Source organism: Mus pahari, chromosome 17 (genome assembly GCF_900095145.1).
Source record: "Mus pahari chromosome 17, PAHARI_EIJ_v1.1, whole genome shotgun sequence".
NCBI classification, from domain to species: Eukaryota; Metazoa; Chordata; class Mammalia; order Rodentia; family Muridae; genus Mus; species Mus pahari.
In genome coordinates this window covers 24,596,098-24,614,520 of record NC_034606.1, presented here as the reverse complement: position 1 = coordinate 24,614,520, position 18,423 = coordinate 24,596,098, and the positions used below count along the sequence as shown (strand labels likewise).

General features: G+C 38.0%; 1 protein-coding gene across 2 annotated transcripts in view; it reads left to right on the top strand.

The window, feature by feature from the left end:
- Tmem65 (transmembrane protein 65) overlaps window positions 1–17,643 on the top strand; it is a 42,816-nt gene extending 25,173 nt beyond the window's left edge. Inside the window, exons 2-7 of one of the 2 annotated variants that reach the window (XM_021216679.1) lie at window positions 2,612–2,656; window positions 5,496–5,563; window positions 9,734–9,788; window positions 10,515–10,557; window positions 12,743–12,848; window positions 14,907–17,643. In XM_021216679.1, coding sequence (XP_021072338.1) covers window positions 2,612–2,656; window positions 5,496–5,563; window positions 9,734–9,788; window positions 10,515–10,557; window positions 12,743–12,848; window positions 14,907–15,008 — 419 coding nt within the window. In that variant the 3' untranslated portion in view covers window positions 15,009–17,643. The remainder of the gene's footprint in view (window positions 1–2,611; window positions 2,657–5,495; window positions 5,564–9,733; window positions 9,789–10,514; window positions 10,558–12,742; window positions 12,849–14,906) is intronic. The other variant, XM_029548022.1, reaches the window with a different exon arrangement.
- The last annotated feature ends 780 nt before the right edge of the window (window positions 17,644–18,423 follow it).

Genomic DNA, 18,423 nt, shown 5'->3' with positions numbered 1-18,423 from the left:
CCTTACAAAAGCTTTGCAGTTTTATGAGGTCCCATTTGTCAATTCTTGATTTTACAGCACAAGCCATTGGTGTTCTGTTGAGGAATTTTTTCTCAGGTAGAGTCTTAAGAGAAGGCTTGGGTCTTTCGTTGCTTTATCATAGGAAAGTACCTTATTCACTGCTAATGCAGTGAAGTCGGGAGAAAGTTTTTAAGGTTCAGCTCTATTGTTTGCTGTTCTAAAAGCTGTTAGTGGGTTTTTGTTTGTTTTGTTTTTTTGTTTTTTTTCTTGTCCACACAAAATAGTAATGATTGACATTAGGATTTTGTTTCTCCAGTCTGTTCTTAAGTGTCCTCTGTGAGTGATTAGCCGGACTTTCTATCTGGTACGGCAGCAGAGCTGATCGTCTGTATTCTTGTCATCTCAGGCTTCACAGAGCCTCTTACCTGAACTGACACACACACACACACAGCCTGCCTTTCTGTGCCTCTAGAGTACAATGTCACTTGATTTTCTTCCGTAACCTGTTTTTATAATATTTTAATGTAAGTCACATGTGAGCTGTGGGTTATGGGTAAAATCTGGCAGGAATAGCCCAGAATTGAAGCAAATGTAAGTTCTAAAGTGGAAATACTTGCTTTACAGTGGTTAGGTCATAGAATTTCTTCAATAGTGCAAGCTCAGCTCTAGGATTACTACCTTCAGTATGGTATGTATCTTTAGGATTTTATTTTTGTTATTTTGAGACAGGGTCTCTCTGCATAGCCATGGATGGCCCCAAACTCACAGAGATCCACCTGCCTCTACCTCCAGAGTGCCAACATGCCCAGTTTTGTTTGTTATTTGATACAGGGTCTTACTATTTAGCTCTGGCTGGCCTTCAACTCAGGTTCACAGCCTGAGCTCATTGTGCACTGCAGGGATTAAAGGCGGAGCCACTACACTCCTGGAAGAGCTCTGCCAATGAGAAACCCTCTTGGATATTTTCCAGTATAGCAAAAATGGAAAGCTAATTAGCTGGAGTTCAGTTCACTAGCATCAACCTCCAGTTAGTCATTTCCTCTCCCACCAGATGCCTCATCAGACACAGAAGGAAAAACAACTAAACAGTTGGCTAAGGATTCGGTATAAACTTTTTAGAATATAACCAAGTGGTCCTGGAACCTTAGTGGCGAGCAAAGTGTGGGTACACCTTGGATGGTTCTCTGCTTTCTCGGGCAGATTGGCACTGTGCTGTCTGTCTGTCTGTCTTTCAGTATTGACCCAATGCCTAGAGACCTCTGTATGGCTGAGCAGCACATAGATTGGAGGGCCTGAAATCCAGTGCTCCAACAATGGAGCCTCAGGCTTGAGCTTCCTGTGTGGCCTGGGTGTCTTCTCAAGGTTTTGTTTTTTAAAGTCTATTTGACATCAAATCTCTATTATTTTTTAAAAACTTCTATATTTTTCCTTATTATTATTATTATTTATTTCTTATCTAACTTGCCATTTTCTTTACATGAATGGAGTTTAAAGTTTATGTAACAAATTCAAAAGCACCTGGGTTGGAGGGGGGGGAGTTCTTTTCTGACTCACTTGTGGTTTAATTGGTGGATCCTCTCAGTTTCACATTTCCTAGATAAACAGGAATTCAGCTTCACAGTGGGGATTTTATCAAGGAATAAAAGTGAGCTATTCCTTAGGTGGCTACAGTATTTTACAAGGTATCCTGGTTTTGTGGTTTGTTTTGGTCATGTAGAAAACTGGGATTCTTCATCTTTTGATACATTTTAAAACCAACTTTTGTTTTATGTGCGTGGGTGTTTTGCTTATTGCATGCCTATGAGCTGTTCTAGTTACGTTTTGGAATAGTTGTAAGTTTTTGCATGACAGATACGATATGTTTGTTAATAGTTGGGAAAACTTGTCATATATTACCTGTTGCCTTTCAGCTTCTTGACTAAAGATGAACTGTCTGCCACACATTATAAATAGCATATTATTATTTGCTATTTTAGATAGAACTGTGTCTTTTTAGGGTTGTTTGTTTGTTTGTTTGTTCTGGTGTGTAGACTACTTACTCTGGTTGTATACCTCTGAAAATTAAAAAATTCAGTGTATTGTTACATGGAATTAATTGGAGGACATGATACAAGCCAGTAAAACCATTATTGTAATGACATTGCCTTTAAAATGTAATTTCCAAGTGGTTGTGGTGGCACAGGTATTTTGGCAGCAGGAACATAGTGGATCCGAGGCCACCCTGGACTGTATAACAAGACTATCTCTAACTAAACAAACAAACAAGTATAAGCACATTTGGGTGGTTGTTTTCTGCTCTCAGTGTTAGTTTGTATATTTGTTAAGTCATCCAGCGTTTCCATATTTTCTCGAATGTGTTTTTACTGTAATTGATGCAAATGGGCTCCTTGCATAATGACACCATGACCAAGATGAAAGAGAACCCCCGTGTGTGTGTGACCCATAGCATGTGGCCAAAGCTGTTTAGTTCCTAGTCTTGTAATTTACTCCATACCAGTATTCTTTAAAATGAATAATTTAAACCTACTAACCTAAATCCATCTTTCCATTTTGTAAGTCTGATTTATACAATTGTAGCTAACTCTTGCTCTGTACCCTTTCTTCCCTTTAGAAAAATTGGAAGCTCTACCACCCACTCCAGGACAGCTGAGATATGGTAATGGTTCTCTAATTGTTAAATTGTTATGCATCTCTCTTTTGGACCTGGAGGAACTATTTCTTACAGTAGCACAACAGTCAGTAAATTAAACCCTCCTAATAGAATAAGGGTTATCCTATTTTTCATGTAAGAGCACTTTCTAATCCTGACTAAAAATATATCACAGTATTATGGGATAACTAATATTTTAAAAATATTCTTATCCTCTAGTTATAAAAGTAAATTTATGTTAGAAGTTTTCTTAATTTTCAGAAAAAAGTATATATTATATTTTACTTCCTCGGCAAAAGGATATGTTGGATTTAGTAAGGTGACTGAAGAACTTAATTTTGGATTACAGCTAACTGTTCTCTGATGCAGACAGTGCTTCTGGGTAGCTTGCACTCGCAGCAGCGAGGAAGTAAGTGCAGTTCATCTGAGGTGGAGGAAGCTCATTACTGAGCTGTGCTGTTCTTTCTTTTCTGATAAGAGTGAGTATTGCAGGTTAACATGGGAGTGATGTAAAACAGTTTAGGGTCTCATAGAAGGCGGTAGAAGAGAATCATTTAAAAGTGTGGCGGTGAATTTGAGTAGGTGGAAATTAAGTAGGTAATTAAATATTAAATGTCATCTGCTAACAGCTGCTTAGCTATAGAATAGTGTTTGCCAAAGGGAATTGAAGAAATAGTGAATTAGCAGGAGATCATTATTCAGTGGAAGGCAAATTCAAACAACTAGGAAAAAACTAATGATAGTTCTTTTTTTCCCTCTCTCTTAGGTAGAATATAATTTATGTTAGAAATTAGTAACTTTCCTCAAACACCAAAACAGTTTGAGAATTCTTTAAGATCTCTCTTCCCAGGTAATCTTTCCTGATTCTCCCAGCCTAGATTCCTAATTCTGTATTTATAGTACATATAATACTATATCATTTTTGTAGGTGATATTGAAATGAACTGGTTATGTGCATAGGTTTCTATGTCCAAATCCTTTGCAATGTGGAAACCAAGTGTTATGTGTCTTTGTATCTCAAGTTCCCAGTGTGATACCCAGTACATACTTTTTTTTTTTTTTGAGAAACTTAATTTTTCTCCTTTGAATTAAAAGTAGTTTTTTTTTTTATTTATTTGACAGATTTATTTAAATATAAAGATAAAGACCTACTTTATAGTTCAAGCTGATTAATATGGCAGCATGCCTTAGTGATACTGACCAGGCGTCTCCCAGGAAACAATCAATGTAATCTTAATTTAACATCTTATTGAGATGCTATCATGTTATTCACATAGTAAGTGATCGCAGTTGATTTTCTCATTATTCTTCCATATTTGTGTTTCAGAGACCACAGAGAAGGTTATATCTAGACCCACTTAGATACTGTAAAATTTCCAGTGTACCCCTTTGTCTATTAAGTGTATATTATAGTATGAAGTTAGGACTGTGTGTGTGTTTTGGAAGCTGCTTACTATAAAAAGTCAGGATGTTCTATAGGCATCCAGCGGACACAGGAGAAAAGCCAGAGAAGGAAGTCTGGGTCTTGAGCCAATCCCATGCCACGAATGCAATGGTTGGCCTGTACCATCTTGGTAGCTTTCGCAGTGATAATCACAGTGGAATGTTTTTATCATGAACATTGTTACTGTGACAGGTGGCACTGAAATGACTGGATTTGTCTATTGTGTACTATCAATGTAATAATCTATACATGATGGCGTATATCATTATGCTGAATGTGACATTTCTTTAGGAGTAGTTGTGGGTAGAAGTTTATTTTTTTAAATCCCTGCCTCGTAGCATTTCCGGGTGGTAGAGCTCACCACAGCAGTATCATGTTTTCATAACTTCTGGATTATACTTTAATTACATTGAATCTGAAGACACTAGCAAATATAACATCTGGCTGAAGGGAGGACTATGTTTAAATAGAGGGTAAAGCTCAGATTCTTGGTGTTTATTGAAAAAAGTTGTCAGTTGATCTGCCATTGTCTGTGCCATTGCAGTTGCATAGGTTAGTTCGAATAGTCTTCTCCTGTTCCCAGCTTTCATCTGTTTCACGGCCTCCTCCAGTTGTCTAAATATGAAATTAGCTTCTTTTCCAAGTTAGTAGTCCTTGCTTGCTGTAAGTAATTATTGTGGAGCATCTGCTGTGCCCTAGGTGCTATATAGTGTGCTAAAGGCACACATTTCAGAAAATGAGGTGGAATTTTAAAATAAAATAATGTTTTTGCTACTTCGACGTTTAATATCCAGGTTTTAGGTTATGTACCAGATAGATGACGTGAAAAGTGTCTTCGGCCAGAAGAGGCCTTCAAGCCACATTTTGATACAGAGCAAATACTGATTCTTACAGTTTCAGTAGCATTTGGGAATCCTGATAGGTTCTGAGATGTTAAAGACAGCACATAGATGTCAGGTGAAGTTGTCTTTTCTTAAAATTTCTTTTAAGAGTTGACGAGGGAGTAAAAGTGGTTAAATAACTTCCCTGGAATTTGAATGTAGGCATTTAAAAAGTAGTATTACAAATACAGAGATTAGTAGTTTTGTGATAGTCCTCAGGCACAAGAGAGAAATAGACTGGCATGTGTCAGGTTAAGTGGGGGCATCCCATGTTTACAGACTTATTCTTCCATGAACTGTATGTATGTGCATTGCCAGTGAGAAAACATAAAGGACGAAAAATTGTTTTTTTTGTGTTACATATTTGTGTTTTGTTTGCCAGTGTAACTTCTGTCAAGTAAACTTACAGCAGCAACAGGATCTATGGTCGTTTTAGCTCTTTAATTACATGGCCTGTTTTGTTCATTCTAAAGTTACCAAGAAATTAAAATATATTTTTCTGTGTTTTGATGTTTTTCAGTATTCTTCCACAATGCGATACCTTTCGTAGGGTTTGGCTTTTTGGATAACGCAATTATGATTGTTGCAGTAAGTCCTCACCAATTGTATTTTGAGTAAAGAAATTAGTGTGCTCTACATTTTCCTAATAACTTATATGTTATACCTGTCAAGTTAATTAACAGTGAGCAAGCTCAATTTTTAAAGCATCATGTATATTAATCATAAAACTTTTGGCAAGGCGTGTTGACAAATGTTTATGGTTTATATAATTCTCTTCTAACATTTGTGTGTAGCATATCTGGGGTTCTTAGTTGTGTATTTGTTATCACATATAGAGGGTATTTGGTTAGTTCCTTGTTGAATTTTCTCCTTCTAGACTACCTTAGGTGTTTGGGACGTAGTCAAGGCTTGAGTCTCAGCACTTAATCCTGAGATGTGATAAGATTCACGTTGCAACATCCTCCACCTTCCCACCTTCGTTGTGCTGTATAGTATTATAAAAAGTTCCCTTTAGCTGAACTTCTAGAATGCTTTATGGATTCAACTATTTTGGATATTAGCAGTAAATAGACTGAAGGCTACCTAAATCCTTAGAAGAGAAGAAAGTATACGTTACTTACTTCTTTCTATGTACCAGTTTGAAGTCCCAAGGAGAGCTTTTTACTAAGATGCATTTGCCAAACAATGCTTCTCCGAATTAAGACACTGAGAATTTATTGTGAGCTTCACAGAGTCTAACTTTAACAATTTTCTGTGAACTATTATTGAGGAAACTACCCAGAAAGATGGTGGGAGAGAGAAGGGTGGGTGGTGGTGGGAAGGGAGGGGAAATGGAAGAGGTTTTGGTGTTTTAGAATTCACTTGTACTATCAATGAAGATAAATAGATTTAGTTGTAAAATAGAAACTTTAAAAAGTAACTTACATAATTGTTTTATAGTATAGACTACAGGCATTGTTTAAAATGTAAAATCAGCTCATTAGAGATGATGTGGTTGCTATGAGGTCTAGCCTTGCATCCAAATTAATGAGGGCCTGGTTTCCAGCGGGTCTAGCTGTCCCTTTGGTTTAAGAGAGGTACAGGGGTCACAGCAGCATGTCAGCTGTAGTCAGGAGTCACACTGACTCTGGCTGTGCACAGCTTGGGGTCATAAGCACCTCTGCAGGGTTTCTTGGTATCATGCTGTGGCAAGACCAGACTTCCAAAGACTGACTCAGGTTAATTGAGTAGATATAAGATATAATTCTAGAATGGTCATTTTTAGGATTATTTCCCTAGTATACATATGAGAAGAAAATGGTTCAATGTATGTATGAATGTCAGACAAGTACTTAATTATTTAGAGCTGCACTGCTTTTCTCAGGCTACTAACACTGAGTTGTCTAAATTAGTGTTGTTAATGCAGAGCATATCTACTTATAATAAAAGCTCCATATGAATAAAGGGGAGTATGTAGCAGTAGTTTGAAGAGAGACAGGAGAATGGGAGTTAATAGCTTGTTAGATCTCTAATCAGACCCTGTGCAGTATCTTATAAAAGGCTGATGATGAGTGTCTGTGTGCAGATGGCGCTATTCATGAGATTAGACCACACCCAGCAAAACAGACCAGAGACTTCAGTTCAGGGTTGTTTGTTATTTGTGTTCCTCGTGGCTGTGCCGCATTCCTTGTATATCAGAGTAGAGTGTTTTTCCAGACCTGAGATTCTTGACTCCAGGTTACCAATAACCTGTTTACATAAAGTCCCTTTTCAAGGACACATCACAGCCTTTGCTGAAATAAGATTTTAAATCCCTGACTTCAGCACCCGATGACGAGTAATACTGGTTTTGACAAAGATACAGTCTCTGTAATTGAAGGCTATTTCCGAGAGGGTGACAAGTTCCAATGAGGTGTTTATTAGACTCTAGAGATGAACACAGATGAGTAAGACGATGGAAGGTTCTCTGAAGAGAACTGAGTAATGAGTGCCGGCTTCCGACGTGCCTTTTCCGCTTGTTTTGTCTTTGCTCTTTACCATGTCTTAAAGCACAGATGATCTTTTCTCATGGTGCAGCAGATGTGAGTGTTCCAGGCAGGATGCGTTATGGGGTCTTCTGCCCTGCCATGTTATAAACTTACCCTCCTCCTCCTCTTAGATGTGCCTTCTTGGCTTTGTAGTCAAATTTCTCTATGTCAGCTATAATAGGGTGAAGTGGATCTTTATTATTGGCTGCTAGTAATGTTTAGCCTTAGGTTATATAGCTTATTAAAATTGTATATTACTGGATTGTTTTTGTAATTTATATTTTAGTCATTTTGGGAATTGATTTGTTTTACAATTCAATTAGGATAGAATTTTTAAGAATAGGTTAACTGTAAGGTAAGAGTAATTAAGGTGATAGTTTTAACTTTAGTAACTGGTGAGATTTATTTGTAATTCCTATCTCATCTCTTAAAACAGTTGTTGGAACTGTTTTAAGAGATGAGTTGTTGGAACACAGAACAAAATAAAGATAATATTTTATTATAAATAAATTTAGGGAATTTTTCCCCAAGCAGTAAAGCGTGCAAACACTTACTGTTTCTTCTCTCTTTTTTTCCCTAAGATTTATTTATTTATTTGATGTATATGAGCACGCTGGCTGACATGCCAGAAGAGGCCATTGGACCCAACTACAGATGGTTATGAGCCTCCATGTGTTCGTAGCGCTGTCTCTCCAGCCCCCACTTCTTGTTTCTTACTGTCACTTTATGTAGGGAGTGATAGGGCCAAGCCTGGAGCCTGTGCATGCTAGCAGGTACTCTGCTCACAGATGCCCTAACAAGCTCACACTGTCAGCTCACACAGATGCCCTTGGGTTATTGATCATGGCTCACCGCTGTTAAGGGCGCTGTCACATTTGTGATTTACTTGTGCACAGCTCTGTAGTGCTGCTCCACCGTCTTCACATTTTCACAAGAAAAACACATATCTTTGCTATTTTTCTCTCCGTTTTATTTTCCTCAGAAACCTGCTATTTTAGATGTCTTCAGAAGTTATTTTATGTGTCTAGGAGAGTGGCGCATCGGGCTGTTTGGTCATAATCAGCAAGAATTATGTTTTCAAGGGGTAGGACTGAGAGTGGAGGGAGGGGCAGAGAATTAAGGAAAGTGTCACTCAGGCTTTTCGCTCTGGACTACCTGCCTGATGAGTACTAGGCTGGTGCAGCACATCAGACAGCTTCTTTTTCTTAATAGTGATAGTTTATTTTAAATGTCCAATGCTGGTCTTCTAGGGAGTTTACCTTCATCAGGGATTGGAATTGAATTAGAATAGACCTAGGACCTCCTCTGTTTGACAGCCGGGAGTCATGCATCTCTGCCACCTCAGTGCCACCTCTGTTAAGTGGGTGGGAAACATGAGCTCTTCCTCTTTACCCAAGGAGAATAGAAAGGTGGGGACCACCAATGAGAAGACCCAGTGAGTCCCCATTACTGTCAGTGTTGTTGACAGTTAATGTTGTCACCATGAAAACACTTGAATCCCAGCTGCGCTATTTAATGGTTAAAGAACCAAAGGTTCTATCTAGTGGGGGTTTTCCTAGAAAATCACTTTGTCTTTCAAATCTTTTGATAACATGAGCAATAGAACATTACAGAACTTAGCACCTATGCATGCATCTTTGTGTTCAAAGAGCCTTAAAATGTATTTCTGGGAGATAGAAAAGTAAAATTAAGGGCAGGAGAGATGGCTCAGAGGTTAAGAGCACTGACCATTCTTCTAAAGGTCCTGAGTTCAATTCCCAGCAACAACATGGTAGCTCACAACCATCTGTAATGGGGTAAGGTGCCCTCTTCTGTTGTGTCTGAAGACAGGTACAGTGTACTCATATACACAAAATAAATAAATAAATCTTTAAAAAAATAAGAAAAGAAAAGTAAAATTAAGAATCTAGAAATTAGACTATTAATGATGAATTGATTACTATATGTGTTGCTATTTATTTTTAGAAGGCACAATTTTAATGAATGAAATGTGATTGGTTATTTCATCATGAATGTATATGTATACATATAATTAAAATATAGAATATATATGATAAATATATAAAGATATATAAATATAGAATTAACAGAATATATAGTAATAATTAAGTGAATTATTTCATGCTGTGCACATACATTTTTGGGTGTAATTGTGTGGTAGCATATTGACTACACAGTCTGTTTTTACTAACATGTTGATATTCTTTTATAGCCATCTCAGCTTTAACTCTTTTTCCCAATCACTTTCTAGGGAACCCAAATTGAATTGTCTATTGGAATTATCTTGGGAATTTCAACAATGGCAGGTATTTAATAATAGCAAATGTTTAATTCTATTGTCTGCATATTGTTTAAAAATTTCAGTAAGTTAGATTTAGAAGACAATAATTTATTTTAAATGAATTTGTTCCTTGAGTTGTTTATTTGCTTAGGTATCTTTAATGTTAATCTTCTGGTTTTTAGTTTTCTGTGTATGTTTTCCCCCTGAGAAATTGTAAGTAATTTATGTTACTTAGTGGGTAACAGAACTCAACTAAATTGTCTATGTTAAGGCATTTTTCTCATAATTCAATATTACCCTAAATCTTTTTACCCATTGTCACTATTAAATCAATTATTTTCAAGTTGAATAGAAAAAAATTTAAAGAAGTGTTTTCCTTCCTTTACTTCCTTGAGTCGGGCTTTGCCAACTTGGCTTTATCCTTGAGCTTCCAATATTCAAATTTCCTGAAGCAAACGTCACACTAAAGACAAAACTCCAAAATTTCAGTATTGAAATAAGAATAGAAAATTTCTGCTATAATAGGTAAACACTCTATCAATGGAGGCAGAATATTATAACTTTAGGATTATGCTCCATTTTAAACTCTTGGCACCCAGAGCTATCCCTGAGCCACTTTGAACATAGTTGTTACAGCCGAGAAATAGGTTGACTCCAGAAGACCAAGGCTCAGTGCCTCTCACGTGATGTAATACTGTGACCTTTGCTGGCTTGGTTTTGATAATTCATTGTGTGTTTTTCCAATTTCCAGCTGCTGCTTTGGGAAATCTTGTTTCAGATTTAGCTGGACTGGGGTAGGTTCATTCATGATTCATCTCTGCCGTTGTGTACTTAAGTGTTCTTGTCTTTATTATTCTCTAATTAACAGGCCTTTTAAAAGGACAATTATTTTCCCTTGGGTTTTGAAACTAAAAGTTTAATGTTTCTAAATCAGTAGTACATTAAATATAGTCGTTGGGACAATGTGCCAATAAAGCTGAATAGTGGTTCCAGGAATAGATAAAACCATGTCACTGTATAAGCAAAATAGAATTTCTATTTATAAAGGATATATTTTGTGGACATCTACAATGGGAACAGAGAATCAAAAGCAAGCCTCTGTCATTGTTCCGTTTCCGTGTGCTTACAAAAATCCCAAAGATAAAGAGGTGTGACCCAAATTTGAGGCTACTGACCTGCAAAGGAAACTGTCCAAGTCTCTCCCCTCCCCCCCCCCGCTTCTCTCTCATGGTAAGATTGTGAGCATGGGGGTCTTATGCACCTTAAGTGTGTACCCTACCTCTGAGCCACCCCCCAGCCTGCAGACATATGTTTACTTGGTCATTTCTCTTTCTTTTATATGGTAGGAATGAGAACACAAAAGGAGGATGGCTGCCCTGAAAAGCCAGCTTTCTCACTTTCTTCCAGGTGGCAGATGGCCTGGGCTGCTTCCTGGGCGAGAAGTTGGCACTCAGTATTAGGGCACCCCCCCCCTCTGTCTGTCTCTCTCTCTCTCTCTCTGTCTCTCTATCTCTCTGTCTCTCTGTCTCTCTCTCTCTCTGTGTTTGTCAGACATCGTCTCCTCTTTTGGCTACTCAAGTCATATATTTTGAGATTTGTATCTAGTAGGAGTCAATTTCAGCTCATAGTCTAGGAAGAGACAGTTTTATAAATGATCTGACCCTTTTTTTCCAATATATTTTTTATTAGATATTTACTTTATTTACATTTCAGATGTTATTCCCTTTCCTGGTTTTCCCTCAAAAAACCTCCTATCCCCTCCCCCTGCTCACCAACCCACCCACACCTGCTTCCTGGCCCTGGCATTCCCTTACACTGAGGCATAGAACCTTCACAGGACCAAGGATCTCTCTTCCCATTGATGACTGACTAGGCCTTGCTCTGCTACATATGTGGCTAGAGCCATGAGTTCCACCATGTGTACTCTTTGATTGGTGGTTTAGTCCCTGGGAGCTCTGGGGATACTGGTTAGTTCATATTGTTGTTCCTCCTATGGGGCTGCAAACCCCTTCAGCTCCTTGGGTCCTTTCTCTAGCTCCTTCATTGGGGACCCTGAGCTCAGTCCAATGTGATCTGACCCTTAACATTAGACATCTGCACTTGAGTTTGAGGCCAAAACTAATTTTAAGGGTTTTGTTTGTTTGTTTGTTTTGTTTTCCTATAGGGCCATAAGAGTTTTAATATTCCTGGAATTCTTGACATAAATCTTATCTTGATACAGACTCTTTGACATTTCATTTACCATTTCCAAACTTTAGGCTTAATATTGACACTATTATAGCTTCTATATACCTTTCTGATGCATTAATGGAATAAACAGGTAGATTTTAAAACCACTTAGTTTTAGATTGAGGTCTAAAGACTTTTATGAAGAGCTTCTACGTTTGAGAACATTTTCTCCTTCTAGTTTTCCTTTCTCTCACAGATGTCACTTTATATGTGTTCTTAGATGTGCACTTTTAAGACATGTGAAGCCAGAATGTATCTTATTATTGTCAGTGCGCATAACTGGCAAGCTCTTTTCTTTCAGATAATACTTAGAACAAGATCAATGCTGACTTAGAATTGATCACATCTTCTGTTAGTCTAAAAGTTCTGGACTGTCATTCTTAAGTACATTAGTCTGATCTGATAAAAAACCCTTACTTTCTGATCATAGTTATCAAATTAAATCATATGATCAAACACTTTGAGTTTGGAGTGCAACAATTATATGTATGTGTATGTATGTATGTACCATGATTGCTCTCTTAAAGATAATGATAAAGATTAAATGTTCTTAGTCACCGTGTATTAAATGTGAATTTGAAAGTATTTAAAGCCAGAGTTATATACATAATAAGATGGAAGTTGTATTATTTTTTTGCCGTCTAGAGTGATAAGCACAGGGACAGACTCATTTCTCTTTGCAGTGGTTGGTTTTTACTCTGTGTAGACACTTGCATGCTTAAACTCTCTCATTCTCTTGTTCTCTTAAAGCCTTGCAGGTTATGTTGAGGCCTTGGCGTCCAGGTTAGGCCTCTCAATTCCTGATCTTACACCAAAGCAAGTTGACATGTGGCAAACACGTGTCAGCACACATTTGGTAAGTTGTATGGCTTGTAAGCTGGATCCAGGGCTCGGCATGGCAGGCTCGAGACTGTAGTTGATTTGAGTTTACCCAGGCCTTGGACAGTCTCAGAAACATAATTTGTTATCCCTTTATCTTTTTATAAGCATGATTGATTTTTATTTTTAAACATTGTTCAGCTTGGTTAATATAAAAAGCTTGAGCACCCAAAGGTTTTGTAATCCTTTGTTCATTCTGGAAGTGATTCCCATTTATACTGTAGTTGTTCACCGGTGGTCATTTCTGAGCATGTCTGTGAACTGATAGGGAGGAAAGGTCAAATAGTAACAGATTGAAATGTCAGTGGTGGCAAGGATCACCCCTGGTCTAGCACTTCTAAGGGGAGCAAGAGGGGACCCTTGGTCACTGTGGGTGATAATGTAAGACAGTTTAACAGAATAGGTTGGCGGTTGGGGGTCTTTTAGCAATGGTCATATCCGAGGGCAGTCAGGAGCCAAATATTGTCTCTCTGTTGAAATATGAATGAACAAAATATTTATATCAAAATTAAAAATTTAAGATTAACTTTATTAGTATCTGAAACTGTAGTCCCTTTAAAAATATTTACATAATGAGCTTGACAGATTTAACTATTAATATAAAGCACAGGCCTACCACCACAGCAAACACCAGAATGCCGTTGTAACAGACTGAAAAAGTGTTGTATACAGTATTGTCAAAACGATGATGTCTACTTTGAAAGTCATTACAGATAGTCTGGTAGGTTGCTAACTGGATGCTATCCAAGAGGAAACATTGCCTTCAGTGCTGCAGATTATGTAGCTAGCATAGCTTCTGTAACGTCAAATGGGACTTACTTTGTCTCTCTGTTTTCTTAACCAGAAGCTCCAGGAGGAAAGATCAATCACTATATGTGATCGGTCCTTGTCTTGGGTTTAACCAGCACAGAGTTTAGTATACAATAGAACCTCAATAACTGTTTGTATGGAAGAAGAAAACTTAACTGAGGGGCTGAAGGCATGGCTCACACATCAGGAATGTATACTGTCCTTATAGAGGACCCAGCGCTCAGGGCTCACTCACAACGTCCCATAAGTCCAGTTCCAGGGTCCAGTGCCCTCTTTTGGTCTCTGTAGGCATCTGCACTCACATGCACATATCCACGTACAAAGACACATACATACATGCACATAAATAGTTTAAAATAATAAAATAGGTATTTTTAAGAAAGAAAACCTTAATGAAAAGCTTAGATTTGATAGCAATCAGGAATGTTAAATTTGGAATCATTTATAGAAGAAAAAATTTAAAACTTTTCACAATGTAGATTGCAAAAGTCTTGGTGTGATATACACACATACATACATGATTAAAACTGGCATATGCACATTTGTAGTTTTGTCAGGTGTGAAAGATTTCATGACCATAGTCTATGAAGATGCACAAATATTAACATTGAATTTTTAAATCATCAGTACGTAGACTCCTTCAGTGTCATGTCTCAACTGTGGAATATAGGGGGAGGTTCCTTATGGTTAGGAAAGCTTTCAGGAGTCAAGAACCCACTATTCAGTGGAACTTGAAGGTCTTTATATAGAGTGTATGCAGTGCCTTAAAAACGGAGGTATTCGAAAACATGGCACACAGGGCAGAAGAGCAGAAACAGCTTCTGTAATGTATCTGCTTATAACTTACCATATACGGGATTAAGTCTTGAAGGACAGGATACAAGGGTATAGAGTTCAGACACACTGAGAATAGTTGGCACATCCCCTCCTGCGTTTTAGTCTTCTGATATTAAAGACACATATGATTTAAAGTTTTGTACTTGAAGATTTCTTTGATGTCATGTTGATGGTTTTTTTTTTTCTCCTGTTCCTTTGAATTTTAAAATGACATGTTTTTCAACATTTGGTAGCTTATTTTAATATGTAGGTTTCTGTAATCAACAGGAATACAGTTGTAGTGGGAATTTCATAGTGTGTGGCAATGGGCTGTCGTCATCAATGTTTAAGCAAGGACACCTCTTTTCAGGACATGTAATTTAACAAGTCCTCTCTTCTGTTTCTGTAGGGCAAGGCTGTTGGGGTGACGATCGGTTGCATTCTAGGAATGTTCCCATTGATTTTCTTTGGAGGAGGAGAAGAGGATGAGAAACTGGAAACAACAAATTAATCACCTTAGAACACCTATAAGAAGATGTAAACTAATGTACCTCATCATTAACTATACTGTCCCCACAGTTAGCAGTGAAGACAGTAGCAGTGTATAGATATGGGATCAAATAACTCAGCATGTACTATGGAAACACTAACTTATTGTGGCTTGGTCTTCTTAAGACATCTTTTTAAAACCTACTTAGTATCATTTGATGTAAACTGTTGAAATGCTTTCCATCAATGGCAGTCGATATGTCATCTTTTCCTTCTCTCTATGTATCAAGATATTATTTAACTTTCAGTCACTGAATCTGTACTGTACTGACTTGGGGTTTGCATATTTGTTACATAACATGCACGGAAATACCTATTTATGTTTTTATTTTTTTTCCTGGTTACATCAATGCTGAGGTTTCTCCAAATTATTTAAGATGTTTAATATCAGTTAACATTTTAACTTCCTGTCTGGTGGTGTCACTTCTGTGTTATTTCACAGTGAACATTTACAATCATATAAATTCATTCAATTTTTAACCTTTTACATCTATCCAAAATGAAGCAGTGTTTTAAGTATATCTGATTCACTTTAATTTTGAGCTATGCTGTCTTAAGAGCCAGAGGTTAATCAGAAGGAACAATTCTCTGGCCCCCTTTTACATAAACCATACATGCTAACAAGTGTACTTATTTCTGATTGGCTCTTTACCTTTAATTTCCCAACTTTGAGCAATCACACAGTGAATTCTGGTTTGTGAGAGAAAGGCAGTGCTTGGATATGTCCTGTCTCTTAAAATAGGGATTAAGAGAGTGGGGAAAACTAAGAAATTTATAATGACATTTGGAAATTAGGTTAAAAAAATTTTTTTTACAGAAATAGAAAATGGAAATTTTCAAAGAGGCATATGGAGTGAATGATAAAGTTCAAGTGCTATTTGGAAGGTTCATGAAGCATCAGTTCTGTTACTTTGGAAAGAGTTTCCCCTAATGTGTTAATATTGTCTCATGGAATGGAATGAGCCTCAACATCCTATGCTCAGAATCCTAATCTCATTAGATCTTGCTTTGTGACTTTTTTTTCTGGATGAATATTTTAGAAACAACATGTATTTTCTATTTTGCTACCTAGACTGGTCAAATGTAACACAAAGAGAGCTCCTTTCTCCCCTGGGTGGATGCTTTTCTTCTTTTGTGGTGGTGGCACAGTTGGTGAAAGCTGTGTGTGTGTGTGTGTGTGTGTGTGTGCGCACGCACGGCTGCGTCGTGTGTCTGACCTGAACACGGTCCTGAGAATCCCGAGCTTTAGTTGCTGAACCCTCCTTTTCCCATTTGCTCTACATGCTAAAAAGTTACATGTAGCAGAATAATTGAACATGTGGAAGAGAGAAACTGAAGTTAGAATTTAATCCTTGGGGAATTAAAATTATTCAGGTTTGCTAAGTAGATGGAAAAGACAGACTTCACACGACTATGCTTTCTAAATCTTATTTTGGAGTTTTGTTTGCAAAATAATTGCTTTGGGCTCCTTTTAAAGGAGATCTCTTTTCCGTAAGAAAGCATGTCATATATTGTTCCCTTTGCACTTTGTCCTGTCCATTTATCATAGAATTTAAGGAAAGATAGCATAAAAGTCAAAAACATCAAATTCTCATGCACACAAGTAATATTCTCCTTTGATCAGACTAGCATCACATGACTTGAGATGGCAGACAGATTCATCTTTGTTCACAGGTCCCACGACAGCCAGGACAAGGTTCCAGGTGATAGGATGGTGTGCATATTTACTTTCTGTGTAGACACGTGAATGCTGTTTTTCTTACCTTGTGTATGGGTGGCATTTCCTGTCTTTGTTTTTTCAGTGTTGTATTGTGGTGCTTAACTTCTCTTTTTATTAAATACCATCTCCAGAAACTTGTCCTGGAGTTTAGAAAGCACTTTGGATTGTTGATTTTTTTTTTTCTTTCTCTTGAGAAAGCTCCTCGTCCTTATTACCAGAATTTCTGTTAACAGAATTATGCCAGTTTCATTGAAAACTTCAGTTATGGAAGGTGTAACTTTCACATGAAAGACATTCTAATTTTCAGTCAAAATTTTTGAATCATATTTAATCAATAAAATGCTTTGAATCATTACAATACTTCATTTTCAAGAGCAGGCAAAATTAAAGTCTCTCTGCCTTTGACCAAAGGTATTGTTTTCTTGAGCTCTGGCTCTGAGGTAACATGGTACTTTGCACAGTGTGATTTCTGAAGGTGGCCCCTGTAAGTTAGGACCTCATACCACCCGTGCTGCGAGTTTCTCACCACAGAGACCCCAGCGCCAGCTGGAACTGGACTGCCCGCTTTCTCACAGCAGCGTTAGAGCGACAGCGGCCGGCCGGCATCATGAGCTGCTGTAGTACTGTCTGTTCAGAACCCATGGTGTTTGTGTATTATGATTTATTGACTTGATGCATGTAAACCGGGTGCATTTTGTTGCCTCTGTATGTTAAATAGTGACCAATGTTTTTATGAAAGAACTGAACAAAAAAATATCTTTTAAGACATTTGGAATGTGGTTTTGATTGTAAAAATTTGGTTTTCTTATCAATCTCAGAGGCTCTGGGTTATTCTAGGACAGAAGGAAACAGGATTAATAAATAAATGCAGGTTTGTTACGATGCGGCTTCTGTATCTGCCCTTGGAGCCGTTTCCCACACAGCCCCCCCACCCCCCTTAGAGCTCCCACTGACATGAACCCTGTGGAGTGTGAGAGAGGAAGGATTCCATGAAGCAGCTGTGAGTGAGCGAGCACTAGGTTGCAGTCAGTGCCAGTAGCCCCAGAGACACTCTGAACTGTTCAGTTCACTGCTTTGTCTCCAGGCAGGGCACTGTGAAAGCAGTGGAAGGGTTAAAATTTACAGTGCTCCTTGATCTGATCCCACTCCCTCCCTAACTCCTCCCAGGCTCTCTTCACACTTGACTTTGAGCCCCAACCTCACCCCACCCCACCCCACCCCACTCACCCCCACCCTCCATCCCATCAGGGCCAAGCTGTGCTGCCAAATAGTCCTGGCTGAGTGGCCTTCCTCTGGTGTGTGGCTGCCTTGTCAGGGCCGCTACACTCTTAGAGGAAACTGACCCTTCCTTCCTTCCCCACAACTAACAAAAGACAATACAAGTTTCTGTCTGACACCAAAAGTTTGTGTAACGTGAAGTAAATCTGCCTAGTTTTAGAATTCCACGTTATTTATGGACATTTTTCCTGTGCGGTAATTTGTTCTGTAATGAAGTGCCTGGGGGAATAGGGTTATAGTTTTTCACCCCCACCTCTTTTGAGGTGCCCTGGTTTCTGGGAACGATTGCTTAGTCTGCTTTTTTTCCTCCCTAAGTTGTGTAGACTTAGAAACTGGATCCCCATTCTTACCATGAACTATTTGAAATGATAAGAAATGT